The sequence below is a fragment of the Canis lupus genome, chromosome 9 (genome assembly GCF_048164855.1).
Source record: "Canis lupus baileyi chromosome 9, mCanLup2.hap1, whole genome shotgun sequence".
In the NCBI taxonomy this organism is placed as follows: Eukaryota; Metazoa; Chordata; class Mammalia; order Carnivora; family Canidae; genus Canis; species Canis lupus.
The window spans coordinates 43,934,295-43,961,569 of record NC_132846.1 but is presented as its reverse complement, the minus strand read 5'-3'; the positions used below and the strand labels follow the sequence as shown (position 1 = coordinate 43,961,569).

Genomic DNA, 27,275 nt, shown 5'->3' with positions numbered 1-27,275 from the left:
ACAGTTCTGACTTGGCAGTTCAGGGAGCCCCAGAGTGTCCATGTCCATGGAGGGAAACGGTGACAGACAAGACAAGCTCCCTACCCTCTACCTCTCAACTGCTGTTCAGACTGGTGAGCAGAAGAGACCGCATTCTGGAAGCCTGTGCCCCTGCTAAAGGAAAGGGCAGTGAGTTTGGACGGAGGTGGAGAATAACACAGACACTTGTCAGGTCAGGGCAGGAAGGCTGTTCTGGGTTGGATAGCATTGCCCTAAAATCCATGTCTTTCCTGGACTCTTAGAATGTGGCCTTATTTCTTATTGAAGTAGGGTCATTAAGATGCAGATGTGATTCATTAAGATGAGGTCATACTGGAATTGGGTAAGCTCTTAATTCCTTGCAAAGTAGAAGCAGGAAAACTGACACAGAGAGGTAAAGACACCTATCTGAGGTCACACAGCACTTTGGCAGTTGGCGTAGGTCAGTGCAGTGGAAAAGGTGGGTCCTGGGATAAAGTTCCTTACAAGAAGAGGAGAGACACACAGGGAGAGCACCGCGTGAAGGTGGAGGCAGGGATTGGGCTGATGACGGACCCGAATGTCAGGGAAGCCTGAGGACAGCCGGCAACCATCAGAAGCTGGAGAGAGGCCTGGAACAGAGGCTCTGAGAGCCCTCAGCAGGAGCCAACCCTGCCGACACCTCGATTTCAGACTCCCAGCCTCCTGAATTGTGGGGAAGGTTCTGTTATAAGCTGAGCTTTACCAAGTTTGTGGTCCTCTGTTGCAGCAGCCCTTGGAAGCTAATGCAGAGGCTGATGTCAGGAATCCTGACTGTCGTGCCAGGACCACGGTGGGCTTGGGGCCGAGGATCCTGTGAGCTGGGAAGGGAACAGCGTGGGGCTCATTCTACTGAGAAGCTGAGGGGGACAGAGTCAAGTGTGACCCGTTGGAAGTGTGAGTCTGTGAAGATAAGAAGAGAACAAAGGAGTGGGTTCATTCGAGCCTTCCCTCACTCGTTCACCTTCTATGTGAGGTGCCCAGCTCTGTGCCAGGCTCCGGGAAACAAAGATACAGAGACCAGAGCCAGCCCTGCCCTGCCTTCAGGGAGCTTGCATCTGAGGAGTCCCCTGCTCATCGATGAGGAGGCTGGGTCAATGAGCACTGAGATTTCTTCTAGCTCTGACATTTGGTGGCTGAAAGGGAGCAAGGATGGTGGCCTGGCTGGGGGCCACTGGGCTGCCACCGGGGCATTTTGCGCGGGGAGAGTGGGAGACACTGCTTTCTCTCTGCCTGCAGGGGACACATGCCTGTGAGGACATGGGGCTGGACCCCTGCTTTCCTCTGCAGGCACAGATGGTGAAGCACGCCTTACCGGAGGGCCGCGGTGGTCTGGAACAAAGGCTGGCCTTGGCCTGGCCGCTGCAACCACTGGCGGGACACTACAGTCGGTGAGATGGGCCTCAGTAGTCACCGCTAATTGCACGAAACCAAAAAATCTTGAGAATATTTTCAGCCCATTTGCACTTATCAAATATCACACTGGAAACCCCAGAAATTTGCCTAGGATCCTTTCCAGAATGAGGGGGATTTCACCAATTTGGCCTGGTGCAGCGTGAGTTTCTTGGAATTTCAGCCTGGGAACGAGCCTGGCCTCGTTATTCTGTTCACCCCACCTGGGTCCGCATGGCTCCAGCCACTCGCTGGCCCACCTGCCATGTTCCAAGGTGACTCGAGACATGCTCTCCAGCCATGACATGTCTGCGTTTGTCTGGCTCTTTGGCTTCCCCTTCACAGTTCTGGGAGTTCCATGGCACTCAGCAGCTGGTGATTCTGGCAGTTTAAGAACTACAAAGTTCAGGGCCTGAGGTCACTGTGGCCTCTGCTGTGGTTTTCTGAAGCTCCATTTCATCTGGGCCAGAGGTGAACACTTTCCTCCGGAGACCCCAGCAGGCGGGTCTGAAGCAAAGTTCAAGGAACAGTCGCTTCCACCATGGCTGGGTGTTGTTCATCTGGCCCAGATGCAGCCTGACGACACTCTGACAGGCGGCCCAGAAGTGGCGACAGGGCCCGGGGACTGGAGAGGTGGCCCAAGGCGAGACGAGGTGTACCCAGCTTCCCGGCTCTGTCTTGACACCAGTTTAATAACAGCCGTAATCATTAACTCCCTGAATGCTTTTATTAAAAGTTTCATGTTATCTGACACTTGAACATAATTGAAACAGAACAACCGTTTGCAGCTAGCTTTACCTTTTATGACCACACAGATTTTTACAAGGATGTCCCAGAATGCCTTCTTTTCAAAGGAAAGGCAAGAGATAGGCCAAGGGCCCCAAGAAAGCACAGAGAGCAGAACCCTGAATCCCCTCATACTCATAAATGAAAAGATGAAAGAAAAAACATGTACTGTGTTTCTATGGTTATAAAAGTAACACATGGTCACAGAGGACAATTTGGAAGACACAGAAAAGTATAAAAAATCAAATAGAAGCCACCCACAATCCCATCCCTAGAGACCACTGTCAATGGTCTGTGGTATATATACCCTTCCTCAGTATGAAAATCTCTCTTAACAGCTTCCCCTTGAAAATGAAGGTAGAAACAGACTGGGGCACTATAGTTCATGCTTTCATAAATGAGGCTCGAAAATGTGTCCTATTTCAGGTAAATTTGATATAGGGATCAGTAAAAAGGATCAAATGAATTAATGCTCCAGGTAAGTGAGGTCCTGCTTTGTAGAAAGTACTCCCTTAGGTACTTAGGGGGGTTTAGGGATACCCACAGCATTGGTCCTGACCCCAAGAAGGCAGAGGGAGAAGACAACACATGGAGTGGCTTTTGATATTTGTATCCTCAGCTCCTAGCAGAGCTCACAGTTGGGCCCTCAAAATGGCTTTCTCCAGTAAGCTGCGTGGTGGCCATCACAGAGGCTGTTTGTTATCCCTTTACTGAGTATTTACCTTGTGGGTACTCTGAGTCAGGGGTGAGGATCTCAGGTTTTGGAGCAGGGAACCACTGTGATGAGGGCGACGTGTTAGGAGATTTACATGAGCATTGGCTTTGCCAGATGGTGGGGTGGTGATTAACTTTATGTGTCAACTCCACTAGGCCATGCTACCCAGATACTTGGTGAAACAACAAGCTAGATGTTGCTCTGAAGGTTTTTTTTTGGATAGGATTAACTTTTAAATCAGTAGATTTTGCATAGAGCAGAAAACCCACTGTCGTGTGGGTGGCCCTCATCCAATAAGTTGAAGGCCCTGAGAGAAAAGACCGGAGTCCCCTGAGGGAAAGGGAATTTTGCTTTCAGACTGCCTTTGGACTCCAGCTGCAATTTCAGACCTGCCAGCCAATCAATGAGCCAATTTCTTAAAATTTCTGTGTGTGTGTGTGTGTGTGTGTGTGTGTGTGTAGAGGAGAGACAGACAGACAGACATATGTATATATCCTGTTGGTTTTGTTTCTCTGGAGAACCCTGACAGGAGTGCAGAAAGGCAGGAATCAGGAGAGGTGGCTGCTCAGCAAGGGTGAGGGAGACCAGTGCAGCCTGTTAGGGGGTTGGGAGGGCAGCAAAACTTGGGTGTGTGTGTGTATCCTTTGACTTTGTGTGTGTTATTGTGTATATGCCTATGTGAGTATGTGTGTCTATGTATACATCTCTGTGTGCATCTGAATGTGTGTGCTTCCGAGTGTGGCAGTATGTGTTTGTACATCTATGGGAGTATTTGTGTCTATGTCTATATCTGAGCGTCTGTGTGTGTCTACATGAGAGCACGGCTATCTGTATATGAGTCTCTACATCTGTTTGTGCCTGCTTACATGTGTCTGGGTGTGCCTATGTGTGTCTGTGTGTCTACGTACCTGTATCTTTGTGTGCTTATGTCTGTGCCTGTGTGTGTCTGGGTGTGCCTGTGTGTGTTACCTGCATGATGTGTACATGTATACATGTGTCTGGGTGTGCCTGTGCATGTACCAGCATCTCTTTGCACATCCTTATACATCAGTGTATGTGTGTCCTCACAAGTGCTCATGTGTGTCCATGTGTTTGGGTCTGCTGGGGCCGGTAGGCAGGGGTGAGTCTGTCAGGGTGCCCCTAGGTGAAGACCTTGGGTGCTAGATTTTCAGTCAGTTCAGATGGCTGGCTGGAAGCAGGAGTGCTCACCGATCTGAGAGGCAGGGTAGGAAGGCGGGTGAGCAGGAAGTGGGTCCTGTGGTGTCCCGACCTGGAACAGCCCACAGGGAAGGGGCAGGAGACTCAGATGGGTTTGGGAAAAGGACCAGAGGCCACAGTGGTACAGAGAGGCCTGTGGGACAGTTCAGGGACACACGTGTCACACCTACCTCAAATCTAGAGGTTTCGCCACCTGGGGAGGGTTTTTGCAAGGACAGAGTGAGCTGGGACAGTAAAACCCGGCAGTAGGGGTTGTCCACGGACAGGGAGGTCTCGAAGTAAGGGCAGGGAATTGATCTGAGGACAATGGTGACTTCAGTTTGGACCTGTTGGGGTTGAGGAAATCACAGAATAAGACTTGCAAGGGAAAGGAGTGAGTAGTGACCAGTGTCATGCTCCAGAAAGGACAAGGAGAATGTAGAATGAGAAAAGCCATTGAGCTTAACAATTAGGTGGCCTTGTAACCTTGGTGGAGGTGACAAAAGCTGGAGTGAAGGAAGCAGGCAGTGGGTAAGCATGGTAGGAGGGGAGCAGCTGTTGTACTATGGTGTATAGAAATGAGAAAAGAAAACAGGATAATAACATGAGTGGACAGCAGAGTCGAGTGATAGGAACCCAGTGCATATTTGATTTAAGAATGAAACTCAATCATCAAGATATTTAGCTCTGATCCCATTAAGTACTTCCTCTGAGAGTTAGCAAACTGATATCCTTTAATCATGCCTTATATTTATAAAGGCCTCTCTCCAAGGAACTCCAGGTGCTCAATAAACATTAATTAATTCACCCCTGCAGCCTCCTTTAGGGAAAAGTTGTGGCAGGTATCGTCATTATGTTTATGGGCATGGATATTGTGGTAGAGATGAGAACCAAGTTCACGCAGCTAGTCAGGGTAGGAGGCGTCATATCTGGCTCTTCCCCTTCTGCTTCTAAGCAGGCCATTCCTAAGTCACCCACATCTTGCCGGGACCCCCATGTTAGTGGAGGGGGGGCTTGGCTATGAGACAGACCAATTACAAGGTTCATGCTTTAGGGGGTAGCCTCAGGATAATCCCAGGGTGAGTCCTGGGGCTGCCAACGGTGGGGTCCTGGGAATGAAGCTGTTGTTTGCTCAGTTCTGGGCCATATGGGGGCCTAAGCAGCTTACTGTGTCTGCTGAGTCCTTAAGGGTCACAAATAAATGCTGAGTCTAAGCAACAACAGAATCGCCAAACTGAAGAAAGCATGCCGTTGTTTCACTTGTGTTTCACAGGTATCCTCACATGGGAAATTCTCCACTGCCTTCCAGTAAAGAAATGCCCCTGGTCTTTATGCTTTGGGCTGTGCAAGATCCAACCATTTATTCAGAAGCCAAATGATCTCTGAATGGCCAATAATAATCAGGGACAGCCCAATAAGATGATTTAGTTGCCTCTGGTGGTGAGCTTGGGCTTTACCGGGCCAAGAAAGGCAGGGAATCCCAAAGATCTCAATGGTGAAGTTGGTCTGCAAAGCCCCCCAGCCGTGGCAGATATAGGGACAATTAACCTAAAGTCATGCTGTCCTTCCAGGATTGGGCCTGCCGACACCTGTTGAACTCTGTGAGCTGGCCATGCTAAGACTAAGACTCCTAGCTAATGAGCACTGGCTCTTACAGGCTCAGCTAAGCGGTTCACATTCCTAGCCCGGTGTTTATGCCACTTGGGTGGACTTGGGAAAATCAAGGGGCCACCGGCATGTTGGCCCAAAGCCAGGGTTTAATTAAGCCCTAAATCTCCAGTGATTCCACCAGAGGCCTGATCCTCGTGAGGCCAGCTGAAGGGAGAAGCATACCAGGGAGCACTGGGTCGGCTTCTTTTGAGTCTTCCCCGCAACCCATTGTTTGTGGAGGCCTTGCTTGTTAGTGCAAATAATCCCCTCAAAGTCACAGAGCAGCGTACAGAAAACCAGGGGACCAGCCCGGCACTGGAGCAGCCTAATTATGGCACCTCTATCATGGAAAGCAAGTTGTTTCCCACACCCGTCTGCTGCATTTGGTAGAACGTGGATATCCGTGAGCAAAGAGAGGATAGATTAGCACAATACTTTCCTCTGGGTGTTTCTGTTGAAGGATTCTTAGTGTTTGATCATAAATTTCCAAAAATTAGTCTTGTTCAGGAAATGGAATGATTAGGGATGACTCTGAATTGGAAGGCCCAGAAGGTCCTATCACCCTGCAGGGCAGAGGTCTGGGACCCACGGTGAGGCCTAACCTCTGGAGGACCAGAGGACCCCTGGGAAGGAAGAGAGTGATATGAAATGCTTCTAATGGAGGGAGGGATCTAGCACTTTCAGGGGATTTTTATCTTCTCCTGCATGTCCCCGATCCTCCTTCCAGGCTTGGAGCAGAGAAATCCCAGCCTTTTATAATTAAGGGGAAGAGGACCAATGCCAGAACGGACAGTCGTGGTGCAGACCCACTTCGTGTCTGGGTGGCCAAAGGTGAGATAATATTTTCAAAGAACTGCTGGATGAAGGACATAGATTCAAGTGGACTGCAAGTGGGGCCTATCAGATGGAAGACTGTGGGACGAGAACCATAGAGTCTTATCCTTCTCTAGTTTATTTTATCTTTTTTTTTTTTTAAGAACATAAGAGGTAAGTCCTTGAGTCTTGGGGTCACATGGTCTGAGTCTGTACTCTGGAAAATGCCACTTGGAAACCTGGTCCCACCCTATTTGGGAGCCCACCAGTCCCAGGGATCCTGTACTTACACAAGGCCAATGGGTTTCCCAAAGAAGGCGAGGCCAGATTTCTGCCTCCTGGCAGCTGCCTGCCGCTGCAGCTGGGGAGGTAGCATGCTAGCCTCCTGGGTATTTCTGAACTGAGTTGTGATATAGTATGTGAGGATGGCATCTGGCACTTAGTAAGTTTTTTATCTTGGTACCACCAGCATCACCACCGCCACCACCACCACCGCCTTCTTCTAAGGCCTGGAGATGATTGAATATGGAGATTTGCCCACACCGCCATAGCTCCTGGCAGCCTCCCTGGGTCCGGAGAGTGTGGGAACAGGGCACTGGCCTGTGTCTGATGGCTAGCACTGCAGTGGATCACAAAGCAGCGGCAAAGGGAGCGGCCCGCTCAGATAGGGCGCTGGAGATGAAAGCCACCGTGTTTGCCTTTCCAAAGTGCCGCTGTGTTCCTGCACGCCTGCAGCTTCCTCTGCCCTGCTGGGTTTTTTTTTTCTTCTTCCCAGTTCCTCTCAGTGATATCTTAAGAGGCAAACTTCCAGCACTAACAGGAGGTCTTTTGTTCTTTTTTTCTCTAAGTGGACTTTAACCCAGTTACGACAGATGAGTCACTGTAAAAACAAACAAATAATAATACTCCATTTTCTTAAAGGCTCTTCCAGGCCTGCTGACAGAAAAGGGGGAACCTGACACTGCACTGGGCCTTTGGGGCTTCTCCCTGCCCCGACCTTCTGGAAGCACAGTTCGGAAGAACCTTCCAGAACATAGCAGAGCCCAGCACTGTGAAACTGTTCAGCAAGGCTCTGGGTTGTTTGGAATTGCATCTGATGTGGGGTGGCCTGGGGGCTGCGAGGAATCTGGGTGTCGGCACAGTCCTGGTTGAGATTTACAGCCTTAGATTCAAGTAAATTCTGGACTTGTCTCCCTTCACACATTAGTTTCTCCATATGTGAAACAGGGTTATTAGATACTTCATGATTCTATCAGGAGGGATTTTGCAGCGAATATTTTCTGCTATTAGAAGACCTACAAGTGCAGTCTGCATCTGTTCAATAAAAGTCCACCAGGCCTTGGGAATTGGGGCTACAGAGATGAGAGAGACCCATTTCCTGCCCTTGGGTAATTAGACATATAAGTAAATGAATACAGCGACTTCTGAAACAGGTAAGATGCAACATGTGCCAAAGTGGGGTAAGGAAGGGGATGACCATTCGATCCAGAAATGTTGGGAAAGTCTTCTTAGAGAAGATGGTATTTGAGCTAGGTCTGGAAGCGTGACTAGATATTCATCAGATGCTCTGGGAAGAGTGGGGCAGATATGGTAGGCAGAGGGAGCAAGGGGCAAGCCAAGGGCTGAAGCCCATGGCACATTAGGACCCACCCTATGCAAACTGTCTCCAATCTTTGTCCAGGCGTTTTTGCCTATATGCTTAAATGGAGCTGGACTCTCAATTTCCCTAAGAAGGAGCCATGTCTGGACGAACATGCTCAGGACTCAGGTCTGAGATGTCTTCTGGCTCCATCAAATGTTAAGGCCTGCATTGGGCCACTAGCCCACAGGTTCATTGCTAAAGAGCACAGCTATGACTTCTGATGGGTGATGGGGTGCATGTTCTATAGAAGGCTGTCACCCACTGTGTTCTGACTTTTTGAACCTCAGATACATAGTGAAGTACACTCATGTCTATGATGAAAACATCAGTCTAATTGCCTGGAAAGCTCCTACTCATTGTTCAGCCCAACTTCACGGTCTTTACTGTGAAGAGCTTCTAGAAGCTGTGAGCAGAATTAACATGCTTCTTTATGCACCCATGACTTCTTACCTTGCTTTAGTCTTTCACCATAGTCTATAATAATTTCTGAGTCTCCCTGAGTGCCCTTCTCCTAGACTGTGAACTCCTGGAGGGGATGGTAGGTAATGCATTTTATTTGGTGCATGTACCTACAAGGTGTTCAATAGATATTTGCTAAATGGACACGTGAATGAATGAATGAGGTTTGAGTTGGTGTGGTTTGCATAGCCTGACAATGATATCAACAGAAAGCTGCACCTTCATCCTCTTTGATAATAAAATGGTAGCACCTAAGGATTTCCTACAGAAAGCATCACTTTGTACATAAGTAGTTTTCTCACCCTGAAGCTACTTTCACTTGAGAATTTAGACTTCAAACAGATTGAGCCCTCCATGGGGTTCTAGAGCTGAGGGGACGCTTGTCTATTTCTCCAAGCTGACTTCCCTGCTCTAGCCAATCCTGGGAACTGAAACAATGAGGATCTCTAGTTTAATCTATTGAGTTTTTGTTCTCTGAAATATAGAAATACAATTCTCTATCTCTGTGTCAATCATCTGAAAAGCGAACATCTTCCCAGCTTGTGATCTGGCAAGGATAGAGTAGGGTTAGACTTCCTCCCAGCAGGGTCAGTCTATCTATTCCTACTTCCTTTTCCTTTTTTCTTTCTTTCTTTCTTTCTTTCTTTCTTTCTTTCTTTCTTTCTTTCTTTCTTTCTTTCTTTCTTCTTTCTTTCTTTTCTTTCTTTCTTTCTTTCTTTCTTTCTTTCTTTCTTCTTTCTTTCTTTTTCTTCTTCTTCTTCTTCTTCTTCTTCTTCTTCTTCTCTTTCTCTTCTTTCTTTCTTTCTTTCTTTCTTTCTTTCTTTCTTTCTTTCTTTCTCTTTCTTTCTTTCTTTCTTTCTTTCTTTCTTTCTTTCTTTCTTTCTTTCTTTCTTTCTTTCTTTCTTCTTTCTTTCTTTCTTTCTCTCCTTTTTTGAGAAGTCTTCTCCAGGGTCAGGATGGTGGGAGCCTCATTCTACAGGGTAAGTTTTCCTTGGCTGGCCTTTCCTTGCCCACTCTTTATTCCACCATCCCCAGGCAATCAAGAGTAGAGAGCACGAAATGAAATCAGGTAGGGCTGTGGTGATCATAGCTGTTGGAGGTGGACCCCAGACTCAGTGCATAGCTCAGTCCAGCCTAGCCTCCACTCCTTTGTCTGCTTTAGGAGAACCCAGGACCCTGCTTCAGACTTCATCTTCTGGGGCTGGCTTATAGCTTTAAAAGGATGAGTAAAAAAATTCCCGGAACAGGCTTGGTCTCAGACAGGAGCTGGTTAATGACTTCTGCGAAAATGGAAACCTTGGTCTCCTGATAGTGCAATGACAGGCACCAGAGGAATTTTCCAGTACGAGAAAGGAATGAGTTTTCCAAGGACAGGCTGACTGAAAAAAGCCACCATCTGACCAAGCACCAGAATTGGGTAACGTGGCCCCCCTGGGGTGGCAGGAATGGCCAGCTGGCATAGCGGACCAGTGGACCAGGAGAACAGTGGTGCTCCGGGCTACCTTCTAGGTGTGTCACCAAGAGCTGCCACAGACAGGAATAGTGACTTCGGGACAGCTGGGACACCTGTAGTGCCATGTCCAGGGAGGAGAAGGGGCTGATCTTGACCATTCTACTTCAGAAGGTGGTGGTGATAAGGAACAGCTAAAACTAGATGGGTTTTTAGAAATCTGTGGCAGAAATGGTGTGCACCGAGGCCGGTCTCTATTCGGCAGTAGATTTTACAGTGGTTTCCTTCCGTGAAATCAATTGCTACTCCCTTTGCGCACTCTCAGGCACCCCTCTGTGCAGGGCACTGTCCCGTGACCCAGGCAAACAAAACCCAGCTGTGTCAGTCTCTTAGTTGTGTCCCCTCCAGTTCCCTTCCTTGTCCTCCCATGGTTCTCCCAGGCCCTTTCCCCTTCTCGCTATGACAGCAGATTTTCAGAACTCTAAGAGATAGGGTGCAATAGAAAGGCTCAGAAGAAGGGATGAATCACCTTCATGTTTGAAAACCCACGGAGCAGCTGTTGAGGTTTATAATTGTCCTCTGTGAGCCCCAATCCCGTGGAGAAGTTTGTTCCTGGTTAGATGAACAATTGGTTTGGGTACTATTAATTCCCAGTGTCAGGTGGGAGGGACACCATTCCAAAGCTGTCACTGTCAGTGAGTGATTCACCTTGGAGATATTGCTTAGGACATCAGCTACTCTGTGCCTCTTGCTTCATAAGTATCTGTCTATTGTGGGAAGGGCTGAGAGATTTGAATTTCCAAAATAAAATGGAGAAGAGACATGGGATAAAGAAACAGAAAACCCATTTTCTGGCCTTTAAGATGATCTGTTTTTTAAAATAAATTTTCCCCAGGTTTTGGAATAATATATGTTTACGGAAGAAAATTTTTTAAAAATAGAGACCAGGGTACTTGGGTGGCTCAGTTGGTTGGGCATCTGACTCTTGATTTCAGCTCAGGTAATGATCTTAGGGTCATGAGATTGAGCCCTGTGTTGGGCTCCTTGCTGGGTATGGAACCTACTTGAGATTCTCTCTCTGCCCTCCCCACACACCCACACTCACATGTGCATTCTCACTCTCTCTCTCAAAAAAAAAAAAAAAAAAAAAAACCCCAAAAAATCAAGCCAAATCTAATTACCCAGAGATAGCACAATTAACATTTTTATGCATATTCTTCCAGTTAAAAAATATACACAGTACTAGTTTCTTACAAGACTGTTATGTTCTGTCCATACTGCTTTGTAATCTGCTTTTTCCTTTTAATGATATGTTGTGAATACTTTCCCACGAGATTAAGCCTTCTTCTAGCACATAATTCTAATAAGGGCCCACTATCCATTATACAGATGTTTGTGTAACTAATACCCTATGGGTGAACATTGAGGTTGCGTCTGTTTTTTGCTATTTTAAGTAACCCAATATACATGCTGGGACACTAACTCAGGCTGTTTCACTGTCCTGGTCTTAAGTCACGTAGTCCTTCCTTATAAGCCACTGGTCATTTTGTGAGCCAGAGAAACTACACTGGCTATTTCATAACCCTTGCTCAGAACATACGGACAAACTTGATTTACTCAAATAGATTAAGCCCTGCAGGTTCTCCTAATTCCACAGAAACACCCACCAAGATAAAAAGACAGTTGTATTTAACTCCTTTGTTCATAGATGTGCTATTTCAGACAAAACATGTTCCCTTGCTTGGCTCCCCTTTGACTCTGGTCATCTTGCGACAAGGAAGGTGAGCTTATTGTTGAGAGCAGAAGAAGCTTGCAATGAGTATGGTAAGTCAGCAGAGGCACCTGGAAGTGTGCATTCTAGGGTGACTCATACCTCATTCTGAATCATACTCTGCATTTAGTATTTCTGGTGTCACTCTTCTGCTTTGTTGGAGTAAATAGTCAAGAGGGGAATAGCAGAAAGGCCCAAGGATCCCAGCAAGCCAAAGGGTTAACCCAAACACTGTGCTTGACCTGGGTAGAGCAGGGTAGGGGTGTGGGGGGAGTTGGGGGGAGACTTGACCACTGAGAAAACTCCCAGTTGAGTATTTGGGGCAGAATCTAGGCCACTGGTTCCCAGGTTCGAGAAAGTCAAGCTGCCACCTGGGGTGCTACATGTCTTCTGTTTCCATTACTGACATTTGAGCTTAGCAGGAAGTCCCAGAGGAGCTGCCAGGTGAAGGGGCAGGTGCTTCATGCTTGGGAGCTTGGTCTGGGCAGGGCAATCAGCAGAATGATGCCATCACCCCATCTCATCCCAGTTCTCGCCCCACCCCACGTCTTCAAGGGTCAGTGGATGATGAGATCACCAAGGAAGACATTCTCATTCTAAGGCAAAGTCTAGACCCTCTTGTCATTATCTCTGAGGCTTGAGGCTTCCAGAAGAGGCTGGTAGAAGGAGAGGAGTTTGAGGGGAATGGCATAGGAACACACATGATGGCTGAAATGTGCAAAGTATGAGAAATCAAAAATTGGCTGGGGTGGAATAGAAGCACACATTCTCACACTCATGCACTCACTCACTCACTCACTCACTCACTCACTCACTCACAGTTTAATGGGGTTTCTGGGAGAGGAAACTGTGGTCTTCAATGTCTGTAAGAAGTCCTGGAATGAGCTCTCAAAAGAGAGTGGGCTTGGGGAGCTGGGCGATCCCAAGATTCCCATCAGGCAAACATGTTTGTCTTACCTCCTTTCTCAGCTGCTATGATATGTCACCAAACACCCTGCCCAGCCTGACAGTCCCATGGCCACAAACAGCACCCCAGTGAGCCATTCCTTTCCCAAGCCAAGGGGTCTTCTGGAGGTTGAAAAGCATTCTTTCTGGGCTGCTCCAGCCCTGGCTGATGAGCTCAGCCATCTCCTCTTCTAGGAAAGCAGGCTGAGCTTCTAGGAAAGATTTATTGCAACAGAACATGGCTGCTTTCCACCATCTCCCTCAGCCACCCTAGTCTTTCGTCCAGGCTGGAAGCTGATGTGGGGGAAGTTTTAGAGGGGGTGCTGGGAATAGATCAATATTCCTGCCCTGGGTGATTGAGGAACCAGGCAAAGGCAACAGCAACCCCTCTTCATGCCCACGATTGAACAATGTGATGCCATATAAATAAATGCAAGACCAGAGAGTTCTCCACCTCCAACCAGCCCAAGTTCCAGACACCTGCATCTTGGCCTCTGTTAATTAAGAAGAAACAGCCCCATGCTCATTTGCAACCTTTTATACCATGGATGTAAATTCCCTCTCTGTCCCATCAGAATTCATCTCTCCTCCTTCTTGAAGCCTACAAGGACAGGCCCTCATGGGTTCCTTTTATAGTTTTCTTCTCCCTACCAATAGGACAACTTGACCCCTACCTTATTCTTATTTTCCGGATGAGACTACTGAGTCCAGAAAGGTTCATTAATTTTCCCAAGGTCACACAGATGACAAGTGGCAGAGTGAAGATTTGAACCTGGCAGCTTGGCTTTGGAGTCCTGCCCTTAAGGCCATATTGCAGATGGAAACAAAAAAGCTGTTTTTTGTTTCTGTCCCTCTGTCCCTGTCCCTCTGTCCCTCTGCTATCCCAGATCTGACCTTGGGCCTCAGTCTGACAAGATTCTCTCTTGCTCCTGTGCTCAGACTCTTGCTGTAGAGACTTCTTGGTATGTTCATCTCTCTAGCATACCTTAGGATACCCTATCCTTACCATCCCTCACTTCAAGTTCTGGAATCCCACCCTAAGCTCATGCTGTTGGTCATTGTCATGGACCTTGCTGACAGATCCCAGGCAATAAGATTGATGTCTTTCTCAACTATGGGTCCCATACCCAGGCTTCTAGCACAGTGCTTAACACACAAGGAGTGTTCCATTTACATTTGCTGAAGGAAATCAATGTCTAAAGCTCTGTGCCTCAGTTTCCTCATCTGTTCAATGAAAGCATCATAGAGTTTTGTGAGAACGAATTAAATGAATCTATGTAAAGCTCTTAGAAGAGTGTCTGGCACATGGCAAGTGCACTGTAAGTGTTGGCAGTTTCTGTTGTGTGTACAAGTGGAAGACCACTCTCAGGAAGACTAGTCTCAGAAGCTGGGATTTGAATGCTATCTCTGCCACTTCTCAAATTTACGATCTTTGGTATTTGACCTAAACTTTTCTTCCTTTTTTTTTTTTTTAAGATTTTATTTATGAGGAAGTGTCTGACAGTGGCGGCAGCAGGCGGAGACTTGCACGATGGCCCCGGACCCCTGGTTCTCCACATACGACTCTACCTGCCAAATTGCACAAGAGATTGCCGAGAAAATCCAACAGCAAAATCAGTATGAAAGAAATGGTGAAAATACAATCAGGCTTACCGTGACAATCAGAACTTTGTTGCAGAATCTGAAGGAAAAGATCGCCTTTTTGAAGGACTTATTGCTAAATGCTGTGTCAACACATCAGATCACACAGCTTGAAGGAGACCAAAGACAGAACCTCCTGGATGAACTCATAACTCGAGAGAGACTGCTTGTGGCATCTTTTAAGAACGAGGGTGCAGAACCGGATCTCATCAGGTCCAGCTTGATGACTGCAGGGGCTAAGCCAGGAGTCCCCAACCCTTGGCTCTTGAGGAGCCAGAGGAGGCCAGAGGTTTGGGTTTTGATGAAATCCAACAACAGCAGCAGAAGATTATCCAAGAACGGGATGCAGGCCTGGATGCCCTGTCCTCTATCATAAGTCGCCAGAAACAGATGGGGAAGGAAATTGGGAACGAACTGGATGAACAAAACAAGATAATTGATGACTTTGCCAACCTGGTGGAGAACACAGAGAGAAAGCTCCGCACCGAGACCAGGCGTGTGAACATGGTGGACAGAAAGTCAATGTCTTGCGGGATGATCATGGTGATTTTATTGCTGCTCGTGGCTATTGTGGTCATGGCATTCTGGCCCACCAACTAGTGACAGCAAGGGAACCGCCAGCTGTGACACCTGCCGGTGATGGAGAAAAGCCCAGCACCCCAGTGGTACATGAAACTGCTCTCAATAAATCCCTCCCCAAAGCAAAAAAGAAAAAAAGGTTTTATTTATTTATTCGTGAAAGATGCACAGAGAGAGGCAGAGACATAGGTAGAAGGAGAAGCAGGCTCCCTGCAGGGAGCCCGATGTGGGACTTGATCTCTGGACCCTGGGATCATGCCCTGAGCCAAAGGCAGATGCTCAACCACTGAGCCACCCAAGCATCCCTGACGTAAACTTTTCAATACTTGTTTTTCCATTAAAAAAAATTGCATAACAATACTTGTACCTCACAGGGTTTTTTGCAAATTAAACGAGATAATATATGCTAAGTGCCTGGCATAGAGAAAGATGTCACTAAACGATAGCCAAAAAATGATTAATTATACTATTGTGATTATTTTACAAACGAGATGCATATGGTTAAAGCATTTTGGGTCACTTAGTCGTCTTCTTTTTTTAAGATTCATCTATTGATGGACATTTGGGCTGCTTCCATAGTTTGGCTATTATAAATAATGTTGCAATAAACATAAGGGTGAATGTATCTTTTCAAATTAGTGTTTTCATATTCTTTGGGTAAATACCCAGTATTAGAATTACAAGATCATATGATAATTCTACTTTTAATTTTTTGAGGATCCTCCATACTGTTTTCCACATGGCTGCACCAGTTTGTTTTCCCACCAATAGTGGATAAGGGTTCCTATTTCTCTACGTCCTTGCCAACACTTGTTGTTTCTTGTGTTTTTTATTTTAGTCATTCTGACAGATGTGAGGTGATATCACATTGTACTTTTGATTTGCATTTCCCTGATGATGAACAATGTTGAGCATCTTTTCATGTGTCTGTTGGCCATCTGTATGTCTTCTTTGGAAAAATGTCTGTTCATGTCTTCTGCCCATTTTTCATTGAGTGATTTGTTTTTTGGTGTTGAGTTGTATAAGTTCTTTGTATATTTTAGACATTAACTCTTTACCACATATGTCATTTGCAAATATTTTCTCCCATTCAGTAAGTTGCCATTTAATTTTGTTGATTATTTCTTGCACTGTACAGCAGCTTTTTATTTTGATGTAATCCCAATAGTTTATTTTTGCTTTTTTCTCCCTGCCTAGGAGATGTATCTAGAAAGAAGTTGCTAGAGTCAATGTCAGAGAAGTTACTGCTTGTGCTCTCTTCTAGGAGTTTTTTTGGTTTCAGTTCTCATATTTAGGTCTTTAATGCATTTTGAAATATATTTTGAATGTATTTCTGTGTATGGTTTAAGAAAGTGGTCCAGTTTCATTCTTTTGCATGTATCTATCCAGTCTTCCCAACACTATTTGTTGAAGAGACTGACTTTTCCCCATTGCATATTCTTGCCTCTTTTGTGGAAGATTAATTGGCCATATAATCATGGGCTTATTTCTGGGCTCTTTATTCTGTTCCATTGGTCTGTGTTTCTGTTTTTGTGCCAGTACCATACTGTTTTTGATCACTCCAGCTTTGTAGTATATCTTAAAATCTGGGGATGTGGGTGCCTGGGTGGCTCAATGGTTGAGGGTCTCCCTTTGGCTCAGGTCATGATCCTGGGGTCCCGGGAGTCCCTCATCGGGCTCCTCACAGGGAACCTACTTCTCCCTCTGCATATGTCTCTGTCTCTCTGTGTCTCTTATGAATAAATAAATAAAATCTTTTTAAAAAATCTAGGGTTGTGATACCTCCAGGTTTTTTCTTCTTTTTTAGATTGCCTTGGCTATTTGGGGTCTTTTGTCATTCCATGCAAATTTTATGATTGTTCTAGTTCTGTGAAAAATGTTGTTGGTATTTTGATAGGGATTGCATTAAATCTGTGTATTGCTTTGGGTGGTATAGATATTTCAACAATATTTGTTCTTTTGATCCTTATCCATGAGCACAGAGTACTTTTTCATTTGTTTTTATTGTCTTCAATTTCTTTCATCAGTGGCTTATAATTTTCAGAGAACAAGTCTTTCACCTCCTTGGTTAAGTAGATCCCTCCCTTTGATATTCAAGAAACACCTCTTCACTTCTCTCTTCCTTTCCTTGAACATGCACTACACACACACACACACACACACACACACACTCACACACACACAGGAAGACATGGTGCTGCTAGGGGCAAACACCCAGGGAAGGAGACTGTCAGAGCAATGGGGCTCATGGGTTGATTTGATCTTTTAGATTTGAGAGAGAGTGAGCATGAGCGGGGGGGAGGGACAGACAGACAAGCTGTCTGTCTGAGCTGGGAGCCAGCCCTGGGGATCCATCCCAGGATCCTGAGATCATGACCCAAGCCAAAGTCAGATACCTTACTGACTGAGTCACCTAGGCACCCCTATGTGGATTTGATTTTAATTATCTGAGGGAACTCTGGTTATAGTATCATCATGGAGTTATTTATAGGGAAGTGTCCATGTTGGAGGGATATTCTGGAGCAATTATGATGGAAAAGCCACTTTACTGGTGAATGTGAGATAAGTAAAGCAAACAGAAAGGGGCATCCACAAGATTCAGCTGGAAGAGTGTGGCTGCTGTTCAGTACACACAGCTTCCTCGGGAGACCTTGGTATGGAGGACTGCCATTGCCCCCCTCCTATTTCCAGGTCTTTTTCAGTCTTCCACTCCCCACTTCCCTCACACATGTCACCCTGCTATTAGAGCCCAAGCTCAGTCCACTGTGGCAGCTTCCCCTAACCCACTGCAGGGAAGGTGCCATGACTCAGTTTCTAAACACAAATAGGAACCAGGGTTTTAGCTTGTTTTAATGGGAAGGAGGGAGAAGGGTCACAGGTGAGATGTATACGGGGACACTGCCATGATGGGGAGAGGAGGGGACAAGGGCTGCCTGGCCCTTCTCAAGTGGGGGCAGTCATCTAGAAAGGACAGGATGGGGTTTAGCTCAGCCACCCCCCTACTGCCCCTCCAGAAAGGCCCTTCTGTGATGAGGATGTTGGAGATAGGACATTCTGAAGACTTCACCTTCCCCCATGGTCAGTATCAGAATGGCTCACTGTAGTCTGCAGTAGTTGGTAGGTAGCTCAGCTATGGCCTTACCCTGAGAGGTGAGTGCTTCATTAAACTCTTAGGTAGAAATGTTACAGGGACATGGAAAAATTAAGATTGGATGGCTCCTCAAAGGCAGTGGGCGAATGTCAAGTAAGGCTGTAGGTAGTACTGACATTTAGGACTCCAGGTAGGTCTGTCTATTCCTGCAGTAGGACACCCCGCACCCCCGAGGTGAAATCCAGGTCTATTTTTCAGTCTTGGGATGCAGTAAGAAGACCCGAGTTCCAGGTGCCTTTAACATAGAGAAGCCCTCAGAAGAAGACCTGAAGTCTCCAGGGTTTCTTTGCTGTGGCAACCAGACTCTGAGACAGGTGACCCCAAACCCTGCAGGGCAGGTGAACATGAATACCCTGCTATGCAGGCAAGCTGGGTGGGATTATAGGCAATGTGAGGAGCAGCCAGACTGGTTTCAAGCTTGTGACCTACCCGTGGAAGACAGATTTCATTTTGTAACAACTGTCAACTGCCCCACCTGAGCCTTTGTAGAACGGCTGGCCGAGGGAGTTTGAAGAGATACCTAGCCATTTGAGCCTCAACTGTCACTCCATCACCCAGCCCAAACCTTCCCTGACACACAGAACCTAACTAACACACAGCAAAGCTCTTCACATAGCAGGCCAGGGACTGAGGCCAGTGTGAGCTCTCAGAATCAGCATCTGGGAGGACACACCAATCGGCTGTCCTGGGGTGACCTGTGTGGGGACAGGCAGCGGATGAATGTGAGGTGAGAGTGCAGGCAGGGAAGGAGACTCTGAAATGGGACTAAGTTTTAAGTGAAATAAATGCCAGTGCCATTAACAAATACACACCGTGAGCACAGATCTGAATGCATCTGGAGTGTGTATGTATGTGTGTGATTTGAAGAGCTAAGGAAAAAGGGGGAAAAATGAAAAAGAAAAAAATAATAAAAATCCTTTCTATCCCTGTAACCATTAGAAAGAAAATGAAGTCCAAATTGCGTTCAGGGCTGCTGGGACAGAGGAAGAGAAGCAAGAATGGAAAAAACAGGCCATAAAGATGCCAGGGCTGCTTAAGCAGAAACATCTGTTGAAGTCATAAGACTCGGGCCTGGTCAGGCTTCTAACAAACCCAGGAAGAGGAGAGTCTGTGCTGGCTCAGGACGATCCTCGTCCGCCCCATGCAGGGCCCCTGGGACCTGCATACGTGCCGAGGAGATACCTTCTCCAGGGTTCTGCCTGGACCTGGCTTCCAGCAGGAGAGGAAGGGGGGAGGGGAGGCGTCCCCAGGTCAGGAGCAGTTTTGAGCATGTATTTATTTAAAGCTTTAAATTCACTGGGGTAGCCTGGTGGGCCACATGTGTCAACTCCTGCAGCTGAAAGAAAAAATGAAAGTGGGGGAGGAGAGGGTCAGTTGCTGAGCTGCACAGGATGGGGGGGGGCAGGGGGGGCTGTGCTTGCTATTTGCAAATGGGAGACCACTTTCTTGTTTGTGGTTTTCTGCTTAGGCCAACCGCCTAAGGCTCACCTCTTCTAACAACTACAAGAACGACAGCTAGCGTAGTGCCCAGACAGCGTTCTCTGTGCCATACTCCTCATAAGTATCACCTCATTTAGTCCTCCAGCTACCCGTCGTCCCTGGGTCCCCGGAATGGGTAGAGGCTCACATGGCATCTTCAGAATTGCCATCCTAGGAGGAAACTGAGGCTGAGCCAGGTTAGACGAGCTGGCAGGTAACCAGCCAGGACGTTTCAAGGAACACCCAGGAGCATTCCTGGTCTCTGCCCCCCTAAAATAATTAAAAGCAGCATCAGCTGAGCACCGTTGGGAAAGCAGCTCTGCAAACTGAGCCCAGCCTCCGTGGAGACCTCACGGCTTCAGCGGGCCCCTGTGGCTGTGTGTCCCAGGGCTCTGTTACCTCAGCACAAGGGAAGAAGAGGGAGCTATGGCTGAAGAACAGGCAACACACAACAAAGGGAGGGGGGTCAGTGCTCCTCCCCAACAAGGACCAAACGCTATCGTCTCTCAAGAAAATGTAGAGATGGTAAAAGAAGTGAAATCCAGACTCTGTATGCTACTAGCTTGTGGGAAACAAAGTACCATTTATGAGGCTCCATTCCCTTTTTTTTTAATTTATTTTTTTTATTGGAGTTCAATTTGCCAACATAAAGTGTAACACCCAGTGCTCATTCGCCAAGTCCCCCCCTCAGTGCCCGTCACCCAGTCACCCCAACCCCCCACCCACCTCCCCTTCCACCACCCCTAGTTCATTTCCCAGAGTTAGGAGTCTCTCATGTTCTGTCACCCTCACTGATTTTCTCTCCTTTCCCTTTATTCCCTTTCACTAATTTTTATATTCCCCAAATGAATGATGAGGCTCCATTCCCAAAGATGCTGTGTGCGTCTCCTCTTCCTAGAAGTCCTTCCTCTCGACCTGGCTCTGCCTGTCTGTTCCTTCAGCTCCTTCCCCCACCTTCATCCTGCCACAAGGACAACTCACCACCTTCCTTTCACATGGGGGGCCAGGAGAGAACAAGAGATGAAAGGGACAACTATTGGTCAGGGGTCTATGGGTCCTTTCAGAAAATACAAGTGAAACAGCAAGAGGGCCTGCTGAAGCCTCAGCTCTGTGGGAGTAGATGATGTTAATGTTCCCTGAGCGATCAGCTCTGTGCTGCTAACATTTACTAGGTTGGAGCCTACTGGTGCTGGGCCCCCGCCTCCTGTCAACCCTTTATGACAGATAACATCACCTCTGCTTTACAGATGAGGGAACCAAGGCTCAGCGAGTGTGTTTCTGTGCCTAATGTCACACTGTTACTGAGTGACAGAACTGATATTAAAATCCGTGAGGTCAGAGATGGAAGCGCCCGTACATTCTCTCCTGAGATCAGGTGCGTTGCAAACTCCAACGTGCCTCCAAATACCGGGTTGTCTTGTTAAAACGTATTCCCCGATTAAGGGTAAGGGCTGAGATTGCCCTGAGATTGCATACCCATGGTGATGGCCATGCGCATGCCCCAGGACGACTTTGAGAAGCAAGGACCTGCACCCCGCAGGCTTTCTCAACCCACGCTGTCTGTGCCATCCGGGCTGGCATTTCTCTGCCTCTTCAGTGTAGATTTGCCACCAGAACAGACCGAAAAACCACCCGTGCCACCCAGTCAGCTAAAGCGATGCACCGAATTACTGCTAATCACTCCACTCCTCCCCATTACCAGGCTGAGTTGGAAAACCCCACCCCAGCTTTAGGTAAGAGAGGCTGGCAGTGCTGCTTCAGTGAGGCACAGAACCGGATGTCAGAGGACGGCTGCTCCCCCAACACCCCACCCCAGGCTGGGATAGGACTTTGATACGATTCTGTATCTCGGGGGGAATCTATGTGATGAAATCTCCTCCGGTTGGCCTCTCCAACGAGCTGACAGGAATTTCCTGTTCAAACCAGCAGAGGAACTCGGGTTTGCTCCTCCAGGGCCAATCTTGGTGGGAAAAGGCACAAAAAAGCAAGAGGCAGAAGCTGCCTTTGTGTGAGTCCAGATGACTTGGGGTCCTGGTTCTGCTCCACTGGTAGCTGGGGGAGGGGGTCTTCTGTGGCTTTCTAGTTGCAGCCCTCAGGGCTGGCTCCAGGGGTCTGAGGACAGATCTTTCAGTAAGGCTGCGGTGACCTGCATTCCACAGAAAGGAGGGGTGGGAGAGGCTCTGGCTCAGGTTTGCTCAGGAGCACAGACAGGCTAGAAGGACAACCCAGAAAACCCAGCCCCTGCAGCCCCCTCACATGCTCCTTCCCGTCTTTCAGCAGACATCACTGAGGGCCTCTGGCGCAGGTGCTGTGCTGACGCTGCACACGGCGGAGGCCGGGATTCCTTGGCTGTGGCCCACGGAGCTTACAGCCAGAGGGAGCCGAGTTTTAAACAGGTCTCTGGAGTTCCATGGAGTCAGTGCTGAGAGGGGGAGTGTCTGCGGTGCGGGGGCCCAGGTGGGGGTTACAGGCTCTGGGTGCTGTTCCCTACCTGGTCACACAATCAAACAATCCAGCTTTCCTTTCTCCAAGAGAAAACCATCACCTCTTCTGGTTTACTTGCTCATTCTCACAGCCTGGCAAACATGGGTCTCCTGTCTCCTCTGGCCAGCTTCCATCTCCCCCAACACCACCCTTTTAGGATCCTCTGGACACCTTGGTGAGAAACCAAAGACCCATATGGGCTTGTACACGAGTGGGCATCTGGAACTTAGCAGCATGTTGACTGGTGAGGTCCTTTCTTGGGCACTCTGCAAAGGTTTGCCTTGGTCAAGAATAAAGGGGTGTGTGGAGGGTGAAAGGTCGGGTCAGCCAGGGAAACAGAGGAGTGGCTGGAAGTGGATGTTGCTACAGTCTGGTTACCAGGGGCTTGTTACCACCCGAACTCCAACAGTCCTGGACAAATGGCAGCCTTTGGAAGGGGACTATTGTGCCTCTCTCCCTCCTCACCAGCCTTAGAGAGTTGGGATCAGTTTTTCTCCCCCTGAATTATCTCCTCTTCCCCGGGCAAGTGATGGGGTTGAGGGGTGGGGGTTTGGAGGAGTACTGATGGCAGCAGATTCACCATTAAAGGAAAAGCCCTACATGCTGTGGATGTCTTGCAGGGCATGATGGGGTCTACAGCAGATGAGCAGTTGCCTTGGTGACACTAATGAAAAGCAGGCCTGGGAGAGGTCCAAGAACCCCCATGGGCTGAGTTATCTACCCCTTCCACTGCTCCCCTCGCCTCCCCACCACCAGCCTCAGATCAAACTCCCCAAATATTTATAAAATCTCAACCAGAAACAGAGAAAGTCAGCCGCCCAGCCAGGCGTCTGCCCACGTCCTTCCGGAGCTGCTCGGGTGACAGTCTCCAACGTGGCTCATTATTCTAGTTTTCTTCCTTGCAGTGAGCTGGGCAACCAGACTAGGAGAGAGAAAAGAAAAAAATGTTTGCTCTGTCCTATCTTGGCTGATTTTGAATCAGGGAACTTACTTGGAGTTTAGGGGCCTTATTTTGGGCAGGTCACCCTGTTCCTACCCCTAATGTCCCTGGGCCACTCCCTGCTCTTCTGTCCCCAATCTGTTTTTTGCTTGCTCCCACCCTCTGTAAAAGTGGGGCTCCAACCTAGACCCTCCACTTCATTTCTTCTTGGCTGTGTACTCGGCTCTTTCCTACTCTGACCCCCCAGCTTTCCCTTGGGAAAGTCAGAAGGGGCACTTGTTATGATGCAAATCTGGGCTTCCAAAATGAAAATGCATGGGATTATGGGGATTGGTAGCAGGAGGAGCTGGCTGCCAGCTGCCTAACTGTGGTGGAGCAGGGATTGGGCTTGTTCTCTCTGGAGAAAAGGGGAGACAACAGGGAATTGGGGCTGGCCTGAAGAAACTCTGGGTGACCTCTGATAATTATATTTTTCAGCGTGTTTTTTAAAACAGATAGCAAAGAACTTGAAAAGCATAAGGTGTATAGAAGTGAGCAGCAGCTCTGGACTCTGGGCCAGCCAACAGGGAGGTGCCATTTTCCATTTGATGAGTATATCATGTGATTGTCTCTCATGACTGCCCTATCCTCCGGGTGACACAGACTTCCATATGGAGAGGAGCAGGGATTTGTGGGCAAGCCTCAGACTGGGTCAAGGGGGTTGAATGTAATTCCAGCAGGTTTAGCCTGGCTATGTTATAAAACCTTTATCTTGGTTTTACCTTTTAAAAAAATGAAGGTTGAAGTAGGTGGTCTTTAAAACCTCTTCCAGTTCCATGATCTTTATATAAGAAGCAAAGAATAATAATGCCATATGGCATGAAGTACTACCATGAATATAATTCATTTGATCAAGTGTGGGTCCAGGTGATAATACAGGTGAGAAAGCAGGAGAAGCATTAACAGAAGGTATTGGGAACCTTTCATGAGGTTGGAGCCTCAAGTGTATCTTGAAAGATAAAAGGGATTTGGACAGAAATAAGGAGAAAGTTGAGCTGGGGGTAGGTCAGCAGATGTTGGGAGCAGGGGAGGAGCCTGGAGAAGGAGGCAAGCTAGGTGGAGTCGAGGTAGGTGTTGGGAAACACTGGAAGGTAAGGGTCAATAGAGAGGGTTGGTCCAGGCCATGGGGGAGGAGTATGAGTGTAGGAGAGACAGAGGCTCTCCTGCTTCTCTGGAGATCAGTGCACCTGCTTTGAGTGACTCCCCCCAACACACAGCAGTGAAGGTGGGAGGAAACCAGGTTGGTAATTGGAGGCCAGGACCCTAGGACACTGGCTCCTATGGCCTCAGGAAGGCTTTGGGGTCTGACTCCCCAGAGAGAGTCCTCTTGTCACCTTTCTGCCAAGGAGGCCAGCCAGGTGGCACAGGCTGGTAGGGATTAGAGTCAGAGAGTGTGAGAGGAAGAAAATAAGCTCCCCACTGTTTCAGGAGTGTGAGACCATGATACCTGAATGACCCCAAGGCACGAGGTATAGGGCAGAGGCCCAATCTGGAGCATAGAGGTACTGGGCATCCTGAGGACTCTTCTAGGAAACCTCTGGTGTTTCTCCTTCTAGTTTTCACTGGCTTCCTGCACTCCCACTAGGCACTGGCCTCAGCCTAGTGATGAGAGTGACCAACACATCAGGAGTCTGGCTCTGGCTCTCCTCTTCCTAGTCACGGCCCAGGAGTCAAGGGCCCAAGAGCCCATGAGTCACAGCCCTAGTCACGGCCCAGGAGCCATGGGCCCAGTATTCACAGGTGTTCACAGGTTAGAAGGCCATTTCCCCAAGAGCCATGCATGCCCTGCTGCTGGATCTTGCTTCAGGTATTGGGATCCTGGAATCCCTCCCCAGTTCCCTGAGCTTAACTCCAATGCCAGGGCGGGACTTGAATCTAAGTCTTTTCTGCCAACAGGAGTGGACTGCCACTGGTGAGCGTACCTGTGGACCTCAGGGGGACAAAAAAGGGATGACTTTTGGGAGTGAAATGTGAGTATGTATGTGGAGCTGGGATATGTGGGCTGGGTATCACACATGTGTGCTCAAGGTGCTTCCTAGTGCCAATGGAGCTTGGGTGTGGAGCCAACCCTGGGTTGACTGCCCTCAGGCCACTATGTTCCAGTGTGAAACTCCAAGAAGTCCACCAATTCTAAATTCAAATTTCACCTTAAAGATGCCATGAAGTATACTTGTCAACTTGAGAGAAGGCAACATATTGTATTTAATAGCTTGTTAGTTTAATTTGCAACTTTCAAATATTTAGACCTATAGAAGCTGGGTTGCATTTATTCTTACCTAGACCCCCAAACTGAGAGGGCATCTACATTTCCTAACCCATTTTATAGCCTGTCCTCTGACTTACATGACACTAATGGTCACCTGGTCTCTGAAGAGCTCATGCCCTCCTGGCAAGCCTACAGGTGCCCTAGGCAAACCTGATGGGCAAAATCAATGGATCTAAGACCTTGGTGAATCCCCCCCACCCCCCAAAGCCAGTTCCAGAAACATAGCAGCACAGAATCCAGGCCTGCAGAGATCTCTACACTCCCCCAAGTGTGTTTCTCTGGCCTTGATCACCCCATGAGGCTGGGGACCCTGTGTGGGAAGGCAGGGCCCAACTCATAGGAAAGCAGAGTGGGTCCCTGTGTGATTTTGAGGGAACCTGCAACATCTCCTTGGCTTACCAGAATACCTGCTCCCCATCCACATCCTCCACCAATGAGGCCTGAAATTTCTTTACAGATGACCCCAGGGATGGGTCACTCTAGGTCTCAACTGCATGCTTCTGCTCAGACTGTTAGACTTAGAAAGTCTTCCCCACCCTGTCTTAAAGGCAGACTGCTTGACAGAGAAGGGCCTTGTCAGAAGTGACCCATCCCTTCTCCTTCAAAATCACATTGTCATTGCAGTTACTATTAGAGAAGTAATTAATGCACCTGGGAAAGATCACACATCCTATAGACAGGTAGAAATGAAAAGCAGAAAAAAAAAAAAAAAAAGAAAAGAAAAGCAGAAGCTTCTGAGCCCTAGCTGCCCTTTTCCAGAGATGACCATGGAGACATAGTTGCTTGTGTCCCTTGTAGAAATAGTCTGAGCATATCCAAGGCTAGACCTCTTGGCCCTCCTATCTGTTTGTTACCTGAGGTCTCCAAGGGAAATGATACAGAGATGAGAACAGAGCCATGCCTAGAAGGAACCTTGGGAAAATAGGCCTGGTTGGAAGGGACTGAGAGAGGCAAATGGCCATGAGAAGGAAGCAGAGATGTCAAAGAAGGGAGAAGAAACGTGGAAGAGCATGGCATCATGGAAACCTTGAGATAAGGCATGGCCTCACAGACACTCTGTGAGAGAAAACTGTGGAAGGTGTGCATCAGGGACAGTAGAGGGCTCAAGAGGATGAGAACTAAGAACAGAGGCACTAGGGTGATTAAGGGAGCTGTCGAGTGGAGCTGCAGGGGCAGAAGACCAACCACATGTAAAACAGTGTCTTCTCTATGCTGGTCACTGTTCTAGGTGCTTCCTGCATGTAAATCCATTCCATCTTGACAAGAGTCCCCGTTTGCAGATGAGGAAATTGAGGGGCAGAGTGCTAAGTATTCAAAGGCCACACAGCTAGAACAAGGGAGGGATGGAGTTTGAAGCATACCAGTGCAGTGTAGATCACCACACTCTTAGCCAGACCATACCTAGTCTGTGTGTAGGAGGTAAGGATGTGTCGCCAAGTGGTGGGACCCCCCAGATGTGGTTTGCACCAAGCCCAGAACAGCCCATAAGGTGTCCATGTCCACCATTTTCCAGAAAAGTGAGGGGAAGGAAGAAGATGGGTTAAATCAAAAGGGGAAATGGAATGAGAGGATCCTGGATACCATGCCCGTTTTGTTCTGTGATAGTGGGAGCCAGCAGAGGTGTCAGGAGGGGTAGCTCAAGTGACTGCTCTGCAGGAAATCAGTGCCTCCTGAAAGGGCACCTTTCCAAAGTCCCCTTCAAAGCTCCATGCTTGCCCTGCTGGGCTCTTTCCCTCTCCCCAGTCTCTAGTACCTGTTGCCACCCCACTCCCAGTTCTCTTCCACCTCCTCTTTCTGGGCAGATGGTCTGGAAAAGGCCCTTCGCAGATCCCTGCGCCCT

General features: G+C 48.0%; 1 protein-coding gene, 1 long non-coding RNA gene and 1 pseudogene across 9 annotated transcripts in view; 2 read left to right on the top strand and 1 right to left on the bottom strand.

The window, feature by feature from the left end:
- The window catches only part of LOC140640142 (syntaxin-8 pseudogene), a 38,472-nt pseudogene extending 22,761 nt beyond the window's left edge, over nucleotides 1-15,711 (top strand).
- Nucleotides 15,712-20,452: 4,741 nt separating this feature from the next.
- RAD51B (RAD51 paralog B) overlaps nucleotides 20,453-27,275 on the bottom strand; it is a 696,371-nt gene continuing 689,548 nt past the window's right edge. For 7 of the 8 annotated variants that reach the window (XR_012036808.1, XM_072839048.1, XM_072839046.1 and 4 more), the window contains one exon: nucleotides 20,453-23,112. Coding sequence is in view for 6 of the 8 variants with exons in the window: in XM_072839048.1 (XP_072695149.1) it covers nucleotides 23,072-23,112 (41 nt within the window). In the remaining 2 variants the exon portion in view is untranslated. The remainder of the gene's footprint in view (nucleotides 23,113-27,275) is intronic. The other variant, XR_012036807.1, reaches the window with a different exon arrangement.
- LOC140640144 (uncharacterized) overlaps nucleotides 21,429-27,275 on the top strand; it is a 33,944-nt gene continuing 28,097 nt past the window's right edge. Inside the window, exons 1-2 of the long non-coding RNA XR_012036813.1 lie at nucleotides 21,429-21,714; nucleotides 25,066-25,139. This is a non-coding gene — a long non-coding RNA (uncharacterized lncRNA). The remainder of the gene's footprint in view (nucleotides 21,715-25,065; nucleotides 25,140-27,275) is intronic.